This window comes from Pithys albifrons, chromosome 2 (genome assembly GCF_047495875.1).
Source record: "Pithys albifrons albifrons isolate INPA30051 chromosome 2, PitAlb_v1, whole genome shotgun sequence".
Classification (NCBI taxonomy): Eukaryota; Metazoa; Chordata; class Aves; order Passeriformes; family Thamnophilidae; genus Pithys; species Pithys albifrons.
The window spans coordinates 59,183,824-59,206,503 of record NC_092459.1 but is presented as its reverse complement, the minus strand read 5'-3'; the positions used below and the strand labels follow the sequence as shown (position 1 = coordinate 59,206,503).

The 22,680-nt window shown below is 36.4% G+C and overlaps 1 protein-coding gene across 8 annotated transcripts in view; it reads left to right on the top strand.

Moving 5' to 3' along the window:
* REPS1 (RALBP1 associated Eps domain containing 1) overlaps positions 1-22,680 on the top strand; it is a 58,906-nt gene that overhangs the window by 8,242 nt on the left and 27,984 nt on the right. For 7 of the 8 annotated variants that reach the window (XM_071549183.1, XM_071549182.1, XM_071549184.1 and 4 more), the window contains exons 2-4: positions 6,978-7,101; positions 11,066-11,265; positions 19,057-19,210. In XM_071549183.1, the coding sequence (XP_071405284.1) occupies positions 6,978-7,101; positions 11,066-11,265; positions 19,057-19,210 (478 nt within the window). Of the gene's footprint in view, positions 1-829; positions 920-6,977; positions 7,102-11,065; positions 11,266-19,056; positions 19,211-22,680 lie in introns of those variants that run through there. The other variant, XM_071549186.1, reaches the window with a different exon arrangement.

The following is a 22,680-nucleotide window of genomic DNA, read 5'->3' as shown; positions in this document are numbered from 1 at the left end:
AAAGGTGATGTGTGGAGAAAATGTTAAAACTGAAAAAGAAAGAAAATAATTATTAGTAGGGACTACCAATCACTGGAATGCTTCAGTTACAAAGAATGTCTGAAGAGAATCAAAGTGTCTCTATAAATGTTGCTCTCTTCAGCATTTAGCATTACAGGAAAAATATTCAACTTAATGCTGCATTGTTGGGAGCATCCACAATTAGAACACCTGTAAAATATCCCTCCGGTGCCTGCTGAAGCTACGTGCTTTCTTGCTATTTATATGCAAGTAGTTCTGTTCTTTGGTTTATGTTGTAGGAACAAAATTGTATTTTGAAGATCAGCAAAGTTTAAGAAGTTATTTACTCAGATGAACTGCAACCATAAGATCAAGCAGGCAATGCATTAAATAAGGACAAACTTGGTTAGTTTTCATAAGTATTCAGTTGTATTTTTAATTATTGCAAAAATAAGATCAAGTGCCTCAAAAGATTAGAGATGAAGAGTATCATTCCATGTGTGCCAGTGGGGCTTATTTTCCATTTCTGCTTCAGGGTTGATTGTCAAAAACATAAACTTCAACCATAAAAACAAGTACTCAGCATCTGATGTTGACCAGTGAGAGATGGGTATTATACCAATTCATTGCAGTTTGTTCACAAAAACCTGTGCTTTTTTCTAGTCTAAAGAAAGCTTGTGAGTAAATAATTTAACATCTGCTGAAGTGTTCGTTGGTTGTGCAGTAGACAGATTCAGTTTAATAAAAGAGCAAATAACTAACAGAGTAACTTTTTGTTGGCTTAGTGAGTGGAGTAATTGTTCGACCTGACAGATGAGCAACAGTGCTCAGGAGTGGGTAATCATGCAGCTGAGAGCAGAGGAGAGAGGGGCTGCTTAGGTTAAGCAGTAACATAGAATTACAAAGTGGGAGAAGACAGGTATGTGGAGTATCTCATTTTAAAAGAACATGTCTTTTTGCATCAAAAATTAGAAATGATTCTCATAAATCCCCAGGATGTATTTTGCTACTTCATCTTTGTTTTTTGGTTTGGTTTTTTTTTATTTCCAGTTCTTCTGTCTGCTTTATTACCATTTTTGCTTGTAAAGCACCTTTCTCATGAACACCTGCTCTGCCAGAAAAACAGTAGAGAGAATCTTAACACAAGCAAAGAGCAACTCTCCCTTGAGGTCTTCCAGGTGTGGCTTTTTATTTGGGAGGACAGTAGTTGTTCTCAAAGCAAGGGTTCTTCTAGCTGTCTGGATTTTTCCTTTGTTGGTGCTATTGAGCATATTGGAAAGGCATACAGTTTTTTATTCTGCCCTCTTTTTGAGGCTATTTGGCAACAATTTAAGTTATAGTCAGGCAGGACAGTCTATGAATACATATTTGAAAAGTGATGCTTCTAAGTCAGTATCTTAGACTCTTTTGTAGTTGCATGTGGGGCTGCATCTGCCTCATCTTGATTGATTGATGGTGGTCACCATGTATTACCAAATCAAGAAGGGAACTGCTGTCCTCTGGAGAGCTGTGGAGCTCTGCGTGAGAGACTGCAGGTAAGACTCATGTAGAGCTTGTAGCAGCTTTTGTAGGAGCTGTTAGCAAGACCACAAACTTTGATTGCAAATGGAAAAACCAAAGCTACTGCATTAGGAGGTGTCTGATAAATCAGGCTAATCCCCGATGCTTCCAGGAGCAGCAGGGTGTGTCACAGACCACTTTCGGAATGGGTTGAGGTAAGGAATGACCTAAAATATAACTGGTTCAAAAAGTGCCATAGTCATGAAAGTTATGTGAGGTTTTTTTGTATGTGTGGTGTTCAGCATATTCACTTGTTAAGAATTTATGTGCATCTGTCAGAGTTTTAAATTTCCAGTGCTTTTTGCTGCTTTTCTCTTATCAGAGTGTAAGCATGACTCCAAATCTGCCAACTCTTACTCGGGAAGGGGACATGCCTGTAAAACAGATCCCAAAGTACAGGGGCAGAATAATTTCTCTGAGGTTTAAAATACTGGGTCAGTTTTTGAACATCTGATTTTTATTTCTGATGTGATGAATTCTGAAATTTCGTTTAACTGAAACAGGTGTATGTTTGAACCTGAAATGACCTATGGAATGAGGATGTTTAGTTCTAAGTATCTATAGAGAATTAATCGTCCAAGCCAATGAGTAGCTTTTTCTTCCTGATGGTATTTTCGCAGTCTGTTTCCACTGTGGATATGTGCAGTGTGAGAATCAAGGGCGGAGAAGTATTAGGAGAAGCTCAGACAGTAAGAGACTGTAAATAGTTCATTGCCAAGGAGCGTGTGTTGTCTTGGAAGTCCTCCAATACTATCGGTCTTACTTCTTTCAAGGCTTGTGTTCTGAAGCCAGGTTTGTGGCATTGACTGAGATCCATCTTCGTAGAACAATCAGTAAGACGTAAAAGGAAGACCTTACTATTTGTTATACAAAGTACAGCAATGTCCTAAATATAGTCTGTGCCTTGGAATTGTTAGTATGAACTAATTAACTGTATTTACTGTTATGCTTCAAAAGTACCTATTAAGATAAATGTATTTATTAGAGGTAATTTTATACTTGCTATTCAGCACGTGAATACTTCCTGCTTCACACTTACTGAATATCAAATATAGCATTATTTATTATCCTTCACAGATGCATTTTGCAATTGATCTTTGGATAGATTTAAGACTTTAAATGTTTGTCATGTGCTGAAACGTAGAATTCAGAGCAATACTTGGACTGTTTCTTTTAGTGGCATGTTTTTGTTCTGTCTACAATTGTTTTCATTTCTTGTGCCCCACCATGTGCCAGGGTTTGTGGAGTGATGCAGAGAACTGGGTCAGAGACTTGACTTAGTTAAAAATAACTCATCAAAAGAAGGATCTTTGTCAGTTCTCTGTCTTGTTCCAGCTGCACAGTGCTGTCAACAACTGTTGCATCTGAGAAGCTACTGTAAAGTAAGGTTTTTCTGAAGAGAAGTTAAAAATTCTAACTAATATTAGCAAACTAATCACTATTGTTTTGTCCATTTGACGATAGGTGAGAGTCTGTAATTAGAAAACGGTGCCAGGCTCTGGTCTGCAATTAGTGAGGCAGATTGATATAAATAAAGTGACAGGAGTTGATCTAACAGTGGTTGCAGAATAACAAAAGTAGATGGTAACGAATTGTGAGGAAAGATGTTTATTCAATCTAGTTAAAAATGAGTGAGGGAGTTTTTCATGGTTCTTCAGTATGTAGTTATGGCAGTTTTATGGGGTTTTTTCCCTGCTACAATAGCAATTATTAGGAAACATTTTTTCAACTTCTTATACATCCCTGAATTATGTTCCTCTCTAGATATAGGGTTAATTTTTGTAGTCGCTGGAGTGAGTGGATTACCTGAGTTCAGGAGGACACCTGTGTAGAACAGTGCACTGTAGCATCCTGTTGTATCAGTTTAATGGTTAAGTTTGCATAGAGCTTTAGAATTTCCATCAATTAACTCCTACATATGAGATACAGAAATAACACTGATATGATAATAAACTGTGAATTGAAATCAGTTCATAATTAGTTAAATTTTTTTATTAACTAACAAAACTGAAGCAAGCTATTCTATTTCATTTTTTATCTTTATCTGAAGTAAAAATAAGGTTTTTAAAAAATTTATTGCTTGGTTTTAATTTAAAGGTTATTGTTCATATGTACAGTAAAACTCAAAAGCATATTCTAAATACTGAAACATAGGTATATTCATATGGTCTGGCTTAACTCACGTGTGTATCAAATCTTGGAAAATGAATATGGAAACTTGTTTTATATTTCTGGTGCACAGTTTACATGATACTGTTCATGGTAATTGTTTCATTTAAACATAGAAAGAAACTTTCTTACTGTAAAGGTGATCACACAATGGAAGAGGTTGCCTAGAGAGGTTGTAGAGTCTCACTACTTGGATATACTTAAAATCTCAGCTGGATACAGTCCAAAACAACTTGCTGAAGCTGAGCCTCTCTTGAGCAGGGAGAGTGGAGCAAAGATCTCCCAAGGGCCTTTCCCAGCTCAGCTGTGCTGTGATTCTATGTAGGGTTTCTCTGTGTTTATTGACTTTAAAAAAGTCTTACACCAACAATAGAAACATGCAAATTGTTAATGTCCTGTTCAGATAAGAAGACACAAAAGGTCCTCCTCTAAGTTTGTTCACTCCCCCCTCCCACCAGCACACACCATACATGTAACTTCCAGCAAAAATTGTCTTCGGGTCTTGCCTCTTACCACCCTGTGGTCTGGAACAGAAGGTACTTCAGTAACTCTCAAATATTTTTATCTTTACTGTGTAGGTGGCGTGCATGTTGCTTCATTTACTGTTTTATCATTGAAGTCATTCCTGCTTAAATACTGTTGTACCTTTGCATGAATAATGTTTACAGGTAATGGGCTTGATTTGCCTTGTAGAAGAACTCGAGATTAGGGAGACTGTGATCTTCTAGAAGATTCTTCCAGAGAGGTTTTCCCAGTTCAGGAGAGTGCATTTCATTGCTTTGAATACAAATGTGATTTGTTCCATTTTACCTGGAATTTACCAAGGTTCTGAAGTTTTAAGTTTTTTTGGTTCACAAACCTTTCCAAGTTCAAGGGCCTCTTATTGTAAACCTGTAAGAGTTCTAGAATGGTGCCATTTGACAACCTATACTGCTTCCTATATGTGTCTGTTTTATACCAGCTCCTCATATTGCTGATGCTGCTCTCACAGTGCAATGACAAAGTGCACAATTTCATAATTTACAGCTACTGCACTGAAGGTGTTTTTTGTTGTTGTTTTGGTGGGCTTTTTTGGTATTTTTGATATCAACAACTTCCAGCAATTCTGGAGCTTCACAGAGTTGTTGGCCTTACTCTGTTTGATGGAAGTTCTGTGATCTCAGGATCTTTGTGTCTAAGGAGATTAAAACAGTTGTGAAGTGTTTCGTTTTGTAGGTGGCTCTGCAGTACTTGAAGAGTTAAAGGAAATTCCTTATCCTCTCTCTTCCTAAGAAGATGAAAACCTAAATCTCAGTGAAGCAATCCCTTGATTATTTTTTTATTATTATTCTCCCCTTCAGAATAGCTTATTACCTGTTGAATGTTTCAAATCCTTCTTCAGGGAGATTATAGATACACTGTTCTGAGTATGTTCAAGCATGCTGTCAGTCTGCAGAGGAATCTCCACAAGATATTTGCATTTAATCATTTTACTCAACTTTCAGTAGTATTTCTGATTGGATTATATTCTGTATTTGAAATACAGGACTCCCTTAGCTGTCTGTGGGTGAATTTGATACCTACTTGTTCAGCAGCAACAGAACACTTCTTTTTGCTTTTTAGGGAGGAAGGGGAGATTGGTGTTTGGGGGTTTTTTTGTGTGGTTGTTTTTTGGGTTTCTGTTTTGCTGCTTTGTTGTTTTGTTGGTTTTTTTTATCCTTTTTCCTTTTCTTGATACTTTTATCTGGTGTATTTCTGCATTTATATATATTTATTTTGAATCAGTGCTTGCCTTTCTAATACTTATCCATCATGGTAGCTTAATTAAATAATTCTGGGTTTAGCTCAAGGGGTTTTTTCAGTCTGGCAGTACTGACTATCTGCAGACAAGGTAATTTGTAGTTCAGAACAAATTGAAATATTGAAATTGCACAAAGCCATTACTGCCTAGTGGTTCCACAGGCTCAAAATGCCTGCATCGTAGCCAAGTGATTTAATACAACTTGTTCCTGTCCAGGAGGATTTGATTTGCGTGTACAGCCCTGTACCTGCTGATTCTCTTGGAACTTCTTTGGAACTGTTTGTCAACTTCCCATGCCTTCCCTGACAGGTTTTAAAGCAGTTTGTTTTCATGAGGTCCTGGAATCCTGGTGCATGGCAAAGAGATCCCTGGCAGCTTTTTGTTGAGCTGTATGTTGTCCAGGTGTGGTTGGTAAAGCCATCTGATCCATTCTATGGAGTTGCTGAAGCACACAGGTTTAACTGTTTGTGGATCATGTGGTTCAGTTGTTGCTATGTGAAAATGTAGTTCACTTTTTCAGTTGAAACTTGCCTAACTCCCAGTAGTTTGGAAATGAGCAGCTGTGGCAAGAGACCAGGTTTGCCAAAAAGGGAACATGACTGAGCTCTGGTGGGAAGAGTGAGGACAGAAATTAATGCCAATGGATGTAAATGAGACTGAAATTCTCAGTGCCTTCTCTACATTGACATTCACAGGCAAAGTCTTGTGGACTTTTGTGCCTAGAGATGAAATTGAAGGAGGGAAACCAGTAGTACTATAAAAAGAAGACGGATCTGTAGGGAAATACCACGTTCATGGGATTAGATGGGATCCTACTGAGCACGTTGAGAGAGCTAGCTAATGGCATTGCAAGCCATTTTCTCTTTGCATAGTTGTGGAGATCAAGGGTGGGGACTGAAGAAAGACATGTTGCAGTCGTCTTCAGAATGGAAAGGAAGGTTAGTTTGGGGAACTGCAGCCTGGTCAGCTTCAGTTTGGTTGCTGAGAAATTGTGGAGTAAGTCTGCTTGGAAGCCATTTCTAGACATATTGAAGGTGAAAACAGTAGGATTACCAAGGGTACTTGTCAATCAGATTATCTGGTATGATGGAAAGCCTGCAACTGGTTGAGAAGAGAGAAGCAGTGATGCCATCTACTTCAACCAGTCTTCCAGCATGATGTTCCAAGAGCATCCTTGTGCCTCATTTGGAACATGGCAGTATAGATATGACTGCTAGGTAGATAAAAGGGCAGTCTGGGTCATTTACCTCTGAGAGGCTAATTTGGGATGTGTCATTCTTAGTATCTTATCAGTGACCTGGCACAAGCAGGAATGCACCTTCAGTAAGATTGCAGATCTTCGGTGTGAAGAGGGTGCAGCCAGTGTTTGAATAAATACATGGCGTGCTACTTTGAAATGTATGATACCACGTCGGTAAAGCACTTGCATTTAAAGTTTCTTTCTACAAGTAACTGTGTTTCATTTCAGATTATGGAGCTCTGTGGTGCAACAAGACTTGGTTATTTTGGAAGAAGTCAGTTTTACATTGCTTTGAAACTTGTTGCTGTGGCCCAGTCTGGTCTCCCTGTAAGAATGGAAAGCTTAAATACAGGTAAATCACAGGATCGGGGGTGGGGATTGAGTTGTTAAGTGGAATTATTGATAATTGGCTCGCAGATTCTTACAGAGTAACCTTGTAAATTAGTAAAGTACATATTTTTATACATGTTGCTAACTTAAAAAATATGGAGAGACTTTTGAGAGTGTATTTTCTTCCCATGCATTATATACGAGGTGAAATACCTTACTCATTGAATAAGTATTGCATTCATCATGGGCTGGATGAACAACTTGTACTTAGATACAAGTTAATTCTATAGATTAGATTACTAATGGGAGAATTTGTGTGCTGTATCCTCTGAATAAAGTACTAATAGGAGCAATGTGAATTGGAAGGAAAAGAATGCATCATGTTCAGGCTTTTGTAGTTCTGGGGTTTATGAAGCCTTGATTGTGACAAAAAAGATTATCTTTTTTAAGTTGCATTTCTTTGCAATTGGCTTGACAGTTTTTTTTCTTCTTGGTTCAAATATCAAGATTAGTTTAAGAATTTTTTTCTAGTGAAAAACCTGACCTGCAGAAGATCTTTGAAGTTTGTTATTAGTCAAATCACCTGGTATCCTACTTTTCAAAGGTCAGCTGTGGTGTGGGTAGTGAAGTAGGAACATGAGAAAGACTTAGTCTAGGAAGATGGTTCAGAACAGCAGGAAAAGCTTTGATATAAGGCTCTATTGTAGCCTTCTGAATGAAGTAAGTGATTCCATCTCCTTCTTGCTCTGTAAGATGAAAAGAGACTTAGGAAGTTGAAGTAGTGAGTTTTAAGTCATTGTAGCCCTTGCAGTGCAGTTAATATACAACTCATCAGTTAAAAATGTCTGTGGAGTGCAGTTCTGTGTTAAGCTGACTTCCCTAGTAGATTTTATGTTTGTAGAATACATGTTATGATATAATTTTATATACTAGTCATTTAAAAAAATCTTAAGAGTTTTTTACATTTAAAGGATATAGATTAAACAGAGTAGTTAAGGAGGCAATATTAAAAGCAATCTGGTATAACTGAAGTATTTGACAAAGCCATGAAAAAGAAAGGAATCACTGTGTGCACTTTTGCAGTTGTGTTTATTCTAGGCTCATACAAACTGTATATACTGTTTTCATGAGTTTTTGTAGCTTTTTGGAAAAGTGCCTTGTTTTAGTCAACATTTTGCTAGTATTCAGGTACCTTTGTGCTCATAAGTCACCGTGTGCTTAGAAACCATTTCCCCAGTTTTCCTTATGAATGTTCCCAAATCTAAAGCTTTAGCACGTTGTAGCAGAATACCCTAGAATGAGAAAGCTGGAAAAAGAACTTTTTACTCTTAATGTCTGATAGAACTGGAACATGATATAGAAATTGTGGAGTTTCTCATCCAATGCCTGTTGAAGAAGGCAAAGACAAATCTGTATGTAGTTTTTCCAGGGTTTTTATAAGCTAGGTTTTGTTTTACTGCAAGATACCTTAATCAGAAGGAGCTTTTCTATTAAAAAAAAAAGGAAAAGAAAAATCACAAGAAATTTGAAGGAAAACATTGAAATAAAGGTACAGAGTTAAATCCAAAATATAAAATACATTGCTGTAAAATTAGCAGCCCATTTGAACCTTTATACTAACATATATTTCCTTGATTCATGACAATACTAGAAACACTTGTAATGATTTTGGGACTTCTAGGAATAATTTTCTGTAAATGGTACCAAACCTCCTAAATACACCAAGTACAGTAGACAGAACATTTATTTTTGCACTAACTGTTTTTAGCTATGGTCTGTTGCCTTGGTTGGGGGGAGTTCAGTCCTATCTATGAATTTCCTGCTTCTAGAATGATTCAAGTGTTGTTGTAACATCTAAAATGCAGCAGGCTGAAGACTCATGAAATGATTCTGAGCTTGTGTTACCTTCCTTTGAAAACTGGGTTCTCCCCACAGTCCATTCCACGATGTCTTGAAGAGGAACTGTTAGAGCCATCCCAAACTAAACTGTATATTCTTTCTTTGAAGTAAAACATTTTAAATGCATTAAATGTTTTATTTATGGACATCTACATTTTAACTGTACATTTTGTGCATGTTTCATTGATTTTCTTAGTTTTATTCACTCAGAATTTTCTTTCCCCTTCTTGTTTCTTTTGCTCATTGTTGTGTCTCTCTTCACTGGACCAGAAGCTTGCTTTATCTGAGTTATGCTGAATGGAAACTCAGTGAAATTTTGGATACTAAGTCCAACATAAGAGTGGTCCAATTGATTCTTAAGTGCATGCTTTTTTGATTACTCAGATGTGCATATAGTAAGAATACTGGCATAGTTATTATACTACAAGCCTCTAAAGCTGTTGTTCCTTTGCTGTCCCAGAAAATTTTCCTTCCAGGAAGCTAAAAATTGAGACATAAATGAGCAATGTCTATTTCAAAGTAATATTTGTTTTCTATGTATGATATGTTGGGTTTGGTGGATGAAAATGTTAGGAAGGATGTGGGCTTAAAAAGTACAGAGACCTTTTTAATTCAGTATCAAGGATTAGTTCCATTCATAACAGCTATCCCATTTATAATTGAGGGATTTCTGAAGGGTAACAAATGCTGTAGTGTTGAAATGAGGTTTTTCTGCCATTATGAGGAAAACTCAGAGAGGAGAGAGGTAAAAATAGCAGATTAGCCGTGTAGGAACTTAGTACAGCTAAACAAACCTATATTTATCTAGTCTTGTTTTTAAAGAAGACAATAGAGTATTTTGTGTTTGTTCTGAGTCCTCTTATTATTTTATGAAATCATGCTGGAGAACTCCTACCAAAGTTTCATGTTGGAACAGCTGATTGCACAGATTTCCCCTCTGTCAGTTGGATCACTTAGTGTCTGTATTATTCCTTGTTTTGAGAACAAACAATTTTTCACTTGAATGCAATGACTTTTTCACTTTTTGACTGGCTGTTGTTCTTTATTTTGTTACACAAATAACTTCCCTGCTGCAGCATGTGGTACAATGCTAATGTAATAAATGATACGCAATTTCATCTTATATTTTTAATATAGTTGGTAATACCACTGACTCATTTTCAGTACCAAAAGTAATTGATGTAAGCTGTCAGCAAGAGAAATTAGACTTGAGCCATCCTTGTAATTTTGTTTTGTATTGGAAAAATAATTTCCAAGTAACCTGTGTAGCGAATTCACGATTTATGTTTATTCCAAGTGGAACAGTAAGAAGGTTGTGGTTGGGATTCAGAAAAATGGTAGAAGTCTTGCAGTGGAGAATTGAAGATTTACATAGGCTCATCTTTATATCGGACTACTCTGCACCATTGCACATAGAGCTGACAGCTTTCTAACATTTTTTAGAAACTTTGTTTTTCAGATGTTCATAACAAAATTAGATGATATTTGGATGTTCCCAGTTGTGTCCCAATTAGCTAATTTAGCTTTTCTGTGGAAAGGCATACACAGATGTATTTAAGCAATAGTTGCAGTGTTTGCAATATGACTAGATTGTATTTTCTGTTGTAACTATAAACATGACATCAGATGATCATGCTGAACATATGGCAGTATTTTAGTATTTTTTTTGCTGATGAACCATTCTGTATGAAGACTCTTAATTCTATATAGGTTCTAGAAATGGTAGATAAATTTTGAAAATCACATTTCAGTAATGAAGTGATGACAAAACTAAGAAAAAATTACCTAAATCCAGATTTTCTGATTGCTGCTTCATTTAATGCACAGTTGTTCAAAACTGTAGTGGAGCTCTGTGAAGTCATTTTTGTATACCAAAGTTAGAACTTGGGTGGCGGGATCGTGAAATATAATGCACAATAGGTATTTGCTTTTTTTCAACTGCCAGGTGTTGGCTTGACTATAGCAGCAGTCTTTGTGTGTAAGGAATTGATTCATATGTGAAACTTTAACTTCAAAATAGAACTGCATTTTTACTTTTAAGCATCATACTTATGTATAGTAAATTGCCTACTGTATTTTTTTAACAGTAAAGGACCTCCCTCTTCCCAGATTTGTTGCATCAAAGAATGAACAAGAATCAAGACACACAGCCTTGTATTCTTCAGATGCTGATAACCCAGCTTCATATTCAGGTGTGATTCCTCCTCCTCCACCTGGCAGAATACAAGTCAAAAAAGGCTCTGTGAGCCATGATGCAGTTCAGCAGCGTACATCAACTGATCAACAGGTAAATTAACTTAAAAGATTAAATGAGACTCCTAATCACTACTTTGCTGTGTACATGTCAATTTGATAGGGCTTCTGAGCTTTGTTGCTTTCAATATAGTTCTTAAAAAAAAAGAACTGATATATACTATAAATGAAGACCATACATGACTCTGAAATACTTGCATGTACGAGACATTTTTTATGAAGCCTTATAATCTGTAGTTAAAATATTGGTGGTAATGGACAAAGAATTAAGACAGAAAAGAAAATCAGTACCTAAGATACGATAGCAAGTATCAAGTTGTAGCTATTATAATACTAATATTTATTAAGTAGTTCCTGTCAGTTTCCTGGTCACTGGGACAGTGGTACTGAGTGCCACAGAAGGCTGGAGTTCTAGTCTTTCAATATGCTCCAGTACATATGAATCTGAAATACTTTACTTAGAAAAATCTTTTAAAATTTTCACAGCCTCTTCTGTCTGCCTTACATTTTATTGTTCAACTGTTCAATTGCTCAGTAGGGACAATGAGAACCAGAAATAACAGACAAAAGTTTTCACATGGCTTTTTATTATGTTATAATAATGAGAAAACTGATTTCTTTTCATTCACTGGTTCTTTCATCCTCAGCTGCAAGATGTCTGAATAAATAAAAAATGTAAAGGCTTACAACTCTGCCACCTCATGCATAATTCCTTAGTTGTACAGTCTTCATGCTCTTTTTCCATGGGGAAATACTTTCTGATTGTCTTTTCTACAAACAAGAACTGAGTACACATGCCAAATTTTGCTGTGGGCGTTGAATAACCTGTTTTTTCCCTATGATATGCTTTTTTCTGGGCTTATTTTGTAAAGAATTGAGGAACTTGCAAATGTCCCTTAGTCCCTCTGGGAAGCAGGGAATCACTCATAAACATTTATTAGTCTCTGTTGAAATAGCCCAAACTGATCCAATATAAAGAAAAAGTAAACTAGTAGAGGAAATCCATAATCAGTGTTTTGCTGCCACTTCCTTTCTGCCAAAGGGAAAATGGGGACTGTAATGCAAAGAAAACTGGCAGTAGGTCTGAAGATACTCTTTTGTTGCCTAGATTTGGGAAGGTGTGTTTGAGAGACCTCCCAAGCACTTCATTAAGAAATGAGGAATTGCAGATTTCCTTGATCTGATTATAGGGCTTTAGTTTGGTTGAAATTGTGTTTTGTATGCCTCCGTCATGATGTTGAGTTCATTTAGTTAACAGCTGTAATTCGATAGAGGAATCTGTACTGGTGTAATTTTAAAATGCCAACAACAACAAAGATCTGGCATTTGAGATCTTCAAGTTAAGAATAAAACCCCCACATATTCACAAAGGTATATAAACATTCAAATTTCATTTCTATGTCTTGGCTGATTGAAGCAATGTGATATCTTTTTTTCACACAAATCTATATGGGATCATAGGAATAAAGAAGCTGTGTGGGTAAGTCCATTGAGAGATCTGGCACAAAAAACGGAACTTGGAACAGATGTAACAGACAACATAGCATCGAGTCCAGCAGTTTTAAGCTGTATTTGTGATCTAGAATGTAAGGGAAGTATTGTCTGATTTTACACCTACTGTAAAACCATGTTCTGTGGCTGTTGCTACATTTCTGACTGTACAATGAACCCATTCAAACAGCCTTATTGTCCCAGTTATTATACTTACTGATTCAGGTACCATGTTAGGAACAAGCTGAGAAAGCAGCTTGAGCCCACGTTTCTCACTTAACCACATAAATACTCTAATTGGGTTATTTTCCAAGGTGGGTACTGCTTTTGTCCATGTTTTTATGGGAAATGCTGATTGAGTTGTCTTCATCTGGAGATACCACTCAGATTTACAAAATCTAGGAAATGTTTCAGATTCTAAATTTTCATGCCAACTTTCTGAGCCATGAGGATGAAAAAAGCTGAAGTTTGAGAAGTAAATAACTATGTGTCATTTTCTTAGGGATTGCTCTTCTGGAGAAATGTTTCAGATAAGCTTGGGTGTTTCACTCTTGGAGCTTATCATGAAGCTGTTACTCTGTTAGTGAATTTGGGGTTTTGTTTTTTCTTGAACTATTTACTGCCTTTAATAATATGCCTGACACTTGAAAATAGATTGGTTTCTTAAAATTGTATGTATGACCAGACTTCACGAACGCAGATTTGGGCAGGGCTCTCCCCACGTGGGTGTGCCCTTCCAGCCTGCGCAGTGGATTTTTTAGGTGAGGCACAGCGTGCGCAGAACTGGCCCCACCGTTTCAGTCCTGAGGTTCATCTCCCACAGCCGAGCGAGCTTGGACAGTGACAGTGAAGTCCTCGGGACTGTCACAGCACCCGGTACTAACTGGGGCTGACCCTGCTGAGCATCTGAAATTTGATGGGATCGGATGGCAGGGAGGCATTGAACTGCCAGGGGATGGTCCCCACTGAGACTCGGGACCCTGGGATTCAGAGTCCAGAGTGCTCTCCTTGACACCACAGGACCACCCTTTTCTTAAAATACTGTGGCTAAAATATTATTTGTTTGAAATCATAAGGTACCTTCATCTTTAAAAACAGGATCCATTTATGTGCAGCTTTCCATATGAGATTTGTCACGCATAATATAATATCTCATAAGCACAAATAATTTATGTAGAAGAATTTCACTTAGTATTTTGTCTACTGAAATGTCCTAGCTAAAACTATTTCTTTATCAGTGCTTCATTTTGGCAGTTCCCCTCCATGAGCTTCACTTAGAGGCAGGGCATCAGGAAATGGCAGTCAGATTAGGTTTCCAAAGAGTAGCTATAGATGAAGTCATCACAAATTCCCTAGCCTTTTTCACAGTAGCATTTTTAGTTATAATGGCTAGGTATTATGTAAATGCAGCACTGGCCAAACGTTTATATCTTTTTAATATTGTAAACGTTATTAAGATGACTGCAGTCACACCCAACTGTCATGGAAGCTGCAGAACTGATTCTAGGAGTCAAGCTGAGTAATGAAAGATGCTTTTACTCACTTGGATGGCACATTGACTGCACATCCTAGTGAAGATTAAACACTGGCTGAAAACAAGTATTTTTTTCTTGTGGAAGAATTTCTTCTTCCTGAAAAATAGAGACTAAGTAGATTTGAGCACTTCTGCTGACAACCACTCTTGGTGACGTGGGTATTCTACCACAGTGTACATACATATTTCTATACTTTAATAGTAGCAGCTATGCTACTAAAAATGTTAATGTACTATGAATTTTCTTAGAAGAAGCAATGTTGAGATTAGGAAGAACTTTCTGTCTTTTGAAAGTAGCTTACAAGTGGCTAAATGTTCTCAGTATCAGGGATGTTTTGTGTTTTCTTGTTCAAGCCAAAAAACAAATACTTTTTCCAGTTTCATTAAGTATGATCAAGATGTTGTTCATGTACTGCTTTAGGATACTTTCACCTTTTTTCCAGGAAAGGGGAGAATCTAACTTCAACAGATAGTGAGCCTCTAACTGAGAAATCTGGCAAATGCTCATAGGCTGAACCTTGCTCTACGCAGGTGAAAATAAAAGGTAAAGCTAAAGGCACTCATCTGCCTCTGTGTGTATTAAGCATATTAGTGGCACTCCAGATCATACTGATTCATTGCCATATCAAGGCAGCCTTAGGAAGAGAAAGCTCAAATATGGCACCTGTAGCAGTCAAGTTGATAATTTCAACTTTTTTAACCATATGAAAAGCAGTGTGACTTTCTCTTAAGATTTTTCCACTAATCCATTACTGTTCACTTCTGTTATGTAAATTGAACAGGCAATTTAGGATAAAATATCTCTGATACTAAAGAAATTCTTTAGGAGCACAGAACTGGAAAAGACCTCATATGTAATTGAATCTAACCCTTTATTACTATGAGAAATTGTACTGGATAATGAGTTTTTAAAAAAAATCAGAGTTCTCTTTTGTAGTTGCAACCTTTTATCTACACTGGCCATGTTGGGGAAAACTGTTCTAGAGCCTTAGTAGGAATATAGTGGAATATTCATGGGAATGTTGTGGAAATTCCCAATTAGCTTAGCTCAACCTGTTCTTTTAACAGCTTTGTCGTTAATATTTGCTGCAGAACTTCACCAGTATTTACTACGAAACTATTGCATTCCACTTTAGCTCTGTTTTGCTTGACAAAACAATCCATTGTCTCGGTTTCATCTCGTTAACAGTGATCCTTATAATCCTTCTCTGCTTGTGATCCAATTTAAATTTGTACTCGTTGAAAATATTTTACTACACTTGTATTTCTTGTTCTAATGATATTTCACCAGTATTAATACTATTTTGTAGGTTTCTTCCCTACTTCTCTTTGATGTATCTCACCTCATATACCTTGGCATCTGTGAATAAGCAAATCTGTCATACTTGACATATTGAGGGGTCTGATAGTTAACCTGTGCATCCAGTCTTCTTGTTATGCCCTTTGGTATTAACTTTCATTATGCAAGAAACTGTTTTACATTTTACAATTTTGTAGTTTGTTGTTATGTCTTGAAAGGGATCCAACCATTTGCCACCTTACATTTGCTGTCAGAATTTGTTAGGCTGCTACTCAGTGTATATAGTTACCTAAAGTATCAAATTAGGTTGTTGCCTGAAACATTCCAGGAGTATTATTAGAAACATACCTTCAATCTAATCTCGTGGTTCCCATTCTGATACAAACCAATTCCTTCTGTAGCCAGTTCTTCTACAGCTCAGATTCTTGTATTAATCTTCATATTTTGTTGGAACTATCTTGTAGGACACCCCACTGAGGTATGCTGAGCTTCAGGTTAAATGTGGTGCAGTTCCTCTCTCTAGAAAATCACAAAAATATCAACCAATTTAAGTAACATTTCTCACGCTGTGGTTGATCTCTTTTTCATTTGTCTCTGTTTTGTTATTTTTCTTCAAAATTCTAGTCTAAAACTTTTCAAACTGCTGAGGTCAGACCAGCAAGTTTGTAGTTCGCTTAACCACACATGTTCTCTTGAGGGTTCTGCAATGCAGTTACCATCTCTAACATATTAAATACTTCTTCACAATGGATCTGTTATATCTCTTATGCAGGCTATGCAATATCAGGACCTGGATCACAACACCCTCAGAGCTCCCCTTCGTATACCATGTCTAGCTTCATTGTCTCTGGAATTCTCCTTAGGAGATTTTCTATCTGGCCAGAGGTGTGAGATCAAGGAAAAGGTTTATAATCTCATTTCACTCATGTATGCTTGTAATGCCCTTATGTGGCTGAGATCTCTCTGGACAGCATTGTGCCTTTAGCACATTATTGTGTTGCCTCATGCCAGTTTGACTTGTCTTCACTGAGGTTCTTTTTTTAGAACCCTATGTTATATCACCTTTATTAATTAACATCCTATTTTTAGTAAATGCTTGTTCATTCAAAAATATCCAAATTCTGAGTACTTCATAAAGTCTTGTTTTTTGAATTCCAGTTTGACAAAAATTATGGGTTTTTACAATGTTTCTAAGTGTGATTTTTTTTTTCTAAATTGAGGTGGATTTACTTAATTTTTGCCTGGTGGCTATAACCTTATTTTTTGACCAGTTATTAACAAGGATATTCTCACTAGTTTGATTTAAGGTGGAAATGTTAACCATTTATGTCAACATGTTTTTCTTTAGACATTTTCTGAAATTAAAAAGACCAAATGTTAGATGGAGGCTTACTGTATAGTCACAGTTGTCACCTTCATTGGGGCAAGGTTGTTTCGTGAGGACTGTGTGTCAAGTTTTAATGTTCACTTGCAGCTACTAGAAGTAGTGAATAGTTCCTTTAGGTAGACCGTCATCTGTTTGTCTGCCTCAGGTTTTCTTCTGTGTCTTTCTGGACCATCTGATTTGTAGAGTACTGGAGTAAATGAATAGTGTCTGTGTTGAACCATAGCTTTCCCTAGGTTTACTCCACAGTGTTTGTCTAAAAAATTCAAACATCCTTCAAATCTTGTTTGATAAAACATGGCTTGTATAAAAAACAATGGAAGAGGAAGTTTTTTATTGATTTAAGGGATACATTGTCATGGTTTTCCCAGCACCTGTTGCACAATGCTAAGCACAGTAGCCATTTGACCCCAGTTCTGGCTTCCAGCCTGAAAGTGGCACTCCGAATACCCTGACTCCTTCCCCTCTTGCCCTGTTGTATTTGTAAGTGTAAGAATGTACTGCCCCCTAAAATAAATTTCTTGTCAAGTAAATGGAACAAGGAGAAATCTTCAGGCAAATTTCAGAAAGAAATGTAGATGCAACAAAATAAAATCTTGAACTGGTGGAGGTGCTGTGGAAGAACAGTGAACTAGACTGTGCAGTCTGCTAACCCCTGAATTAAAAGTTGAAGTGAATTAGTGCTTCTCCCAGACACTATGTAATACTCTTTGCCAGTACATATGGGCATCATTTAAATACTTGGAATGGAAAGTTTGAAATCTTGTGGCCAGGAAACTTACTTAAGGAAATCTGACTCAATGGTCATAACTTCCAGAAAATACCTCAGTTGCAGAATTAACCAGGCTGCCATTTTTCCCAGGAAATACAAAAATCAGAGGACAACAGAAGGTAAAAGTTTACATCAACACACTAGAAAGTAACCAGTCATTATGGCCCTAAAGCTCTTTTGTTAGAATGCATGTAGTTTTAGAATGTACCTTGCCTGGAGAAAAGCTTGTTTGTGGAACTTTCTCACTGACTTTTAGACTTTTGTAATGTTATTTAAAAGGCATAATGGTCTTCAAATATTCAACAAAGTAAACCAATACAATTTATGGAATTATGTGGAAGTCTATGGTCAGTTTGTCTGTTAGTACTTGATAGTATGTTGAAATAGAGTACCAAACCTTTTATCTACTGCTGAAACAGTTTTCAGAGTTTTAGCTTTGTTATTACTTCTTGGGATATTTGGAGTTCAAGCTTTGCTTTCTTGTTGTTTTCACTAGCAGAGATTAGCTCAGATTGGGAGAACTAGCAATAAAGGATTTCAGAAGATCTGTGTAGGGGGAAGAAATTACTTTCTAGTACATAAATACTTAACTTTGTGCTATATATTTTTTTTTCCTTTGTAGTTTATTTGAAATGAAATGATCTGGTAATCTGAATGTCTCATGACAACTGATTCCAGGTGAAAATTGCACACATGATTTTCTGTTTCCTAACTGTTCAAGAAGAATATAGTACAATATGGGATTAAAGAGAAGTATGATCTTTAACATGAGGGCAAAATTACCTTGTAATTTGTACAGCAGAGAAGTATGTCCTAGCTAGCATTAATCTTTAAAAAATTACATCTACATTTTTGCATATTAAAACCCCACAAGTGGCCTGTGTGGTGATTTTTCTTTTTTCAATGCTTAATTCTGGTTTGTTTTTTTAATGAGAGTAACTGATTGTAAATTACTTGATGAACATTAGGTACGGTAATAAGTTGTACAGTCAGTAATGTTTTCTTTTGAGATCTGGTTTTATATGTAACTTCTACCACAAGAGAAAGTGAGTCTTACAATCTAGGTTGTTCTGTAGCTAAGTCATTTAACTCCTCTCTGCTGTTGTCTTAAGAATGCCAAGTTGAAAATATATTAGATGGCATTGCTTGAAGTGAACATGTCCAGTCCTAGTCATATTATACCTGACTTCTCTTGTTCTGTCATTTTAATAAGTACTAAAATTTTCACCCTCTAAAATGCGAGTTTAACTGCAGTAATGATTATTTCTAGAAATTATGGGTTTAGATAGGCTTTTATGTATTGAGTGATTTATAAAAACTTAAAAGATTCCTTTGTTTTATTAGGAGTCCACATCTCCAGTTGTTTCACCACAGCAATCCCCACCAACCTCTCCACATACATGGAGGAAGCACAACCGCCATCCCAGCGGAGGGAATAATGAACGACCTCTTGCTGGACCTGGGCCTTTTTGGGCTCCATTTAGTGAAGTACAACCAGGTATTAACATCTTCTGTTATTCTTCAGCTGTAACTGAAAGTTGTGGAATTCTTAAATGAATACAATAAACAAATCTAGGGCAGTTTATCTTTGTATTTTCCAATCTGAAAACTTACTTTTGGATTCAGGTATTCCTGTTGAATGGCAGCGCTGTGGAATCTGATCTTGCACATGGTGGATCCATTTCTTAACTGTCACATGGGAAATGCTAAGGGTTTGGAGGGAGGGAAAGAGAGTATGTAAGTTTTCCAGTAGAAAGTTTTTGAATATAAAAATTACAATCCTGTTGAAATTGTGCAGGAACTGTCATTATACCTGAAAACATGGGGAACTCAAGGGAAAGCAGCAGATAATGTATTATTTGTTTGAATTATGTTTCTGGTAGATTAGCTGAATTGCCAGAACAACTAATTCAGTTTCTTGAAAGTTGATATAAACATAACTGGAACTTCTGTGTCTTCAATCAGTCAAGGTAAAACTACTTGGTTCAGTGAAGGTTTTCAACCTTTAATGTTCTTCATTTAACATGATGACCCTCCCTGTTGTATCACTGTGCTCAGATATTTCAAAAAATTCTGTTTTCTGATACCTGGTAGGCTTAATGAATTTGGGAACAGTGGAGTAGTTGTAATTCAGGTTCTGATTTTGATGAAACTGATAAATGATATCTTGCATTTTATAGGCTGTAGTTTGAGACTGAACTGTGTTTTATTGGCTTATTTCAGTTATAATATTCCAAAATTGGTCTCTTGGCTTTCAGTTTATTGTCATTCTGTAGTTGCAAGCATACATGGAGGACCAGGGAGTCTATTATTAGAATTGGTTGGGTAAGAAAAATAACAACCTTGAAAATTAAATGGACTGTATGCAGAAGTTTATGCCAGTGTCTTGAATGTGTTTGCTAATAAGTGCCAATCAATTTAGAAATAAAAAAATAAGGATTATTAGTGTCCTTATTGTGTCCAAAATAATTTCTAAGCATTCAGTCCAAGCATTGTTATTTTTCAGCACCAAATTTCTCAATTTTTTTTCTTCCATAGTTTAGTTGATTTGTGTTTCTTGGAAGGCGAATTACAAATATGTCTGGTGACTAATTTCTCACTTGTGAAGTTTTTCTAACTTACAGTCAAGAACTCCAGGACAGTATGCAAGCTCTTCATAGTGTTGAAGAGTTCAATATTGACCTCTTAAAACTAAAGTTGTAATACCATGTTAATATTACAGTTTGCTTAATGGTTACATTTTTCAGTAGTAGTCTGAAAATAATTTCTGAACTAGTTCAGTATTCCCCAGTTCTATATTCCATATTGAAACAGAATCATTGTGTGTTTAAAGTAATTCAAAGATACTGTTGTAGAAGAGTTGTCTGTTCTGCCAATGCTAAGGATAAAGTGAATTTTCATTTATTAGTTTAACAAAAATTGTCATCCTAGTTTATTGGGGATGATTCTTTTGCGCTGCAGATGATGAACTATTCTTTCGAATTTCAGCTGCTGTAGGCAGTTCAGTTTTTCCCTTCTCTTGAAAGAAGAGGACATTTTAAAGACAGTGTTTATAGAAAAAATGGTGTTCTGATGACACTTAGATAGAACCAGATAGACTGTTGGTTACTTTTCTTACAATCAGCACTGCAAGCAATGGAAGATGTTTTTGAGAAATCAGGTAAATTGCAACTGTGTGATACCATTTCAGTAGGACTACACCTTTTCACTTGTGATCCAAGAAAATTAAGAACTCACGTGTCTCTGCTTGTATTTCACTTTATTCTCAAACACTATTTTACATAATGGGGTTGTTGACTGAAATCATGTGAAAATGTTTCAGGTAGATCATACAATAAAAAGCATATAGCCTTAAACTCGAGGGGCAGAAATCAAAACATAATTGTTTTGTTTGGAAAACGATGTATTTAGACAGGAAGATTCTGACTTACGCATAGTAAAGACTCCAGTGAACCATCACACTCCCTCTATGAACAAAGTGCTTTCAAAGTGCAGTGCTTTCACTATTGAATTGGGCTACAGAATAATGATTAGATAACGACTTAATTGTTGGTTTTAAGATCTTATACCTTGTCTTGCATTAAAAGTCTTAAGTGCAACTTATAGCTGTAGTTCTCTATTTCTTAAGGAAGAAAACCTGTTCTTATCTCAGAAAAGCAGAAGAATTTGGGTTTCACAATTTTTTGTCACTGTGTTGTCCAGTAATTCAGTTAGGATAGTCTTAGTGATGGTTCATATGGTAACTGGTTTCTGAGGCACTATCACAACTATCTCAGTGTGCTTACACCTAGGAAACAGGAAGCCAAGGCTTGCTGCCATCTTTCTTCAAGATCTTTGGAAAGAGTCCCAAAGGATGCATGTATTTTATTTTAATAGCAGGAATTAAAAGTTCAGTAACAGACATTGAGAACCTGTGTAGAATGTTTATAGTGAGTTCAGGTCTCATCCTTAAACCTCAAAGTCAATTCTATTAAAACCTGAGTCTCAAGTCTTTCAGGTGCCTTTGATTTAACATTCTTAAGATATAGCTGTTAAAAAATCATGATGTTATGTCCCAGTTTTGGCTTGCACCTGTGATCTGGATTAGTCTTCACAGTAGATGACTGAACCCCTTGTAGGAAGCAGAATTTTATATGAAATGAAAGGTTCTTGTTCCTATAGTTACAAGAGCAAAACCCAAACTACTTCATTACTTTTGCCTTTTCAGCTCATTTTGCACTACATCTTCAGCTGCTAGAAGGTTGCTGATGTTGACAAACTTGGGAAGAAGAATTCCTTCCCTACTGAGAATAAGGGGGTAGAAATTACTATTTTTTACCTTGTAGTCTGTTTGGCCTGGAAGCAAAGCAGAAAACTTATGTTGGTAGTATTCAAATAATGATTTAGAACTAGTAAAAAAATCTTCTCTTCTATCATAGGACATTTATTAGCTTTTTTGACATTACATCAGAGTTCTGTATTGGTGTCTGAATATATAGGAAGCTGCATCCCTGAGCCACACTTCTGTCTTTTCCCTTTAAGAGAGATTTTATATTAGTTCACAAAGACTTCAGGGATAGAAGTGGAACATGCCGACTGTGCTAACAGTTCATTTGCATCTTTAGGGCCCTACTGGGCTTGTAGGGGACTGAAGAGTTTGTTTCCTAGTTACGCTTTAATAACTGATAATTGGCCTTACTACAAACTATGGATTATTCTTACTTGGGCATGAGAGCTCTGTAACATTTTATCTTAGTGTCAAAATCGTACTCAGCTGCTGGTTTTGTTTCACCACAGGTTGGTGGTAAGGAGAAGTCTTGCTAGTTTACAAAGTTAGTTGAAAATTTAGTCCTCTGTAAGTAAGCCCATGTTTGTATAGTTACTGAAAAATGTATGTTATAAAGATAGGACACTTCTTACACTTATATTTGTATTTTAAAGTAAGGGAGTCACTTTTATTCCTCAGGAAATAAGATAATTTTCCACAAA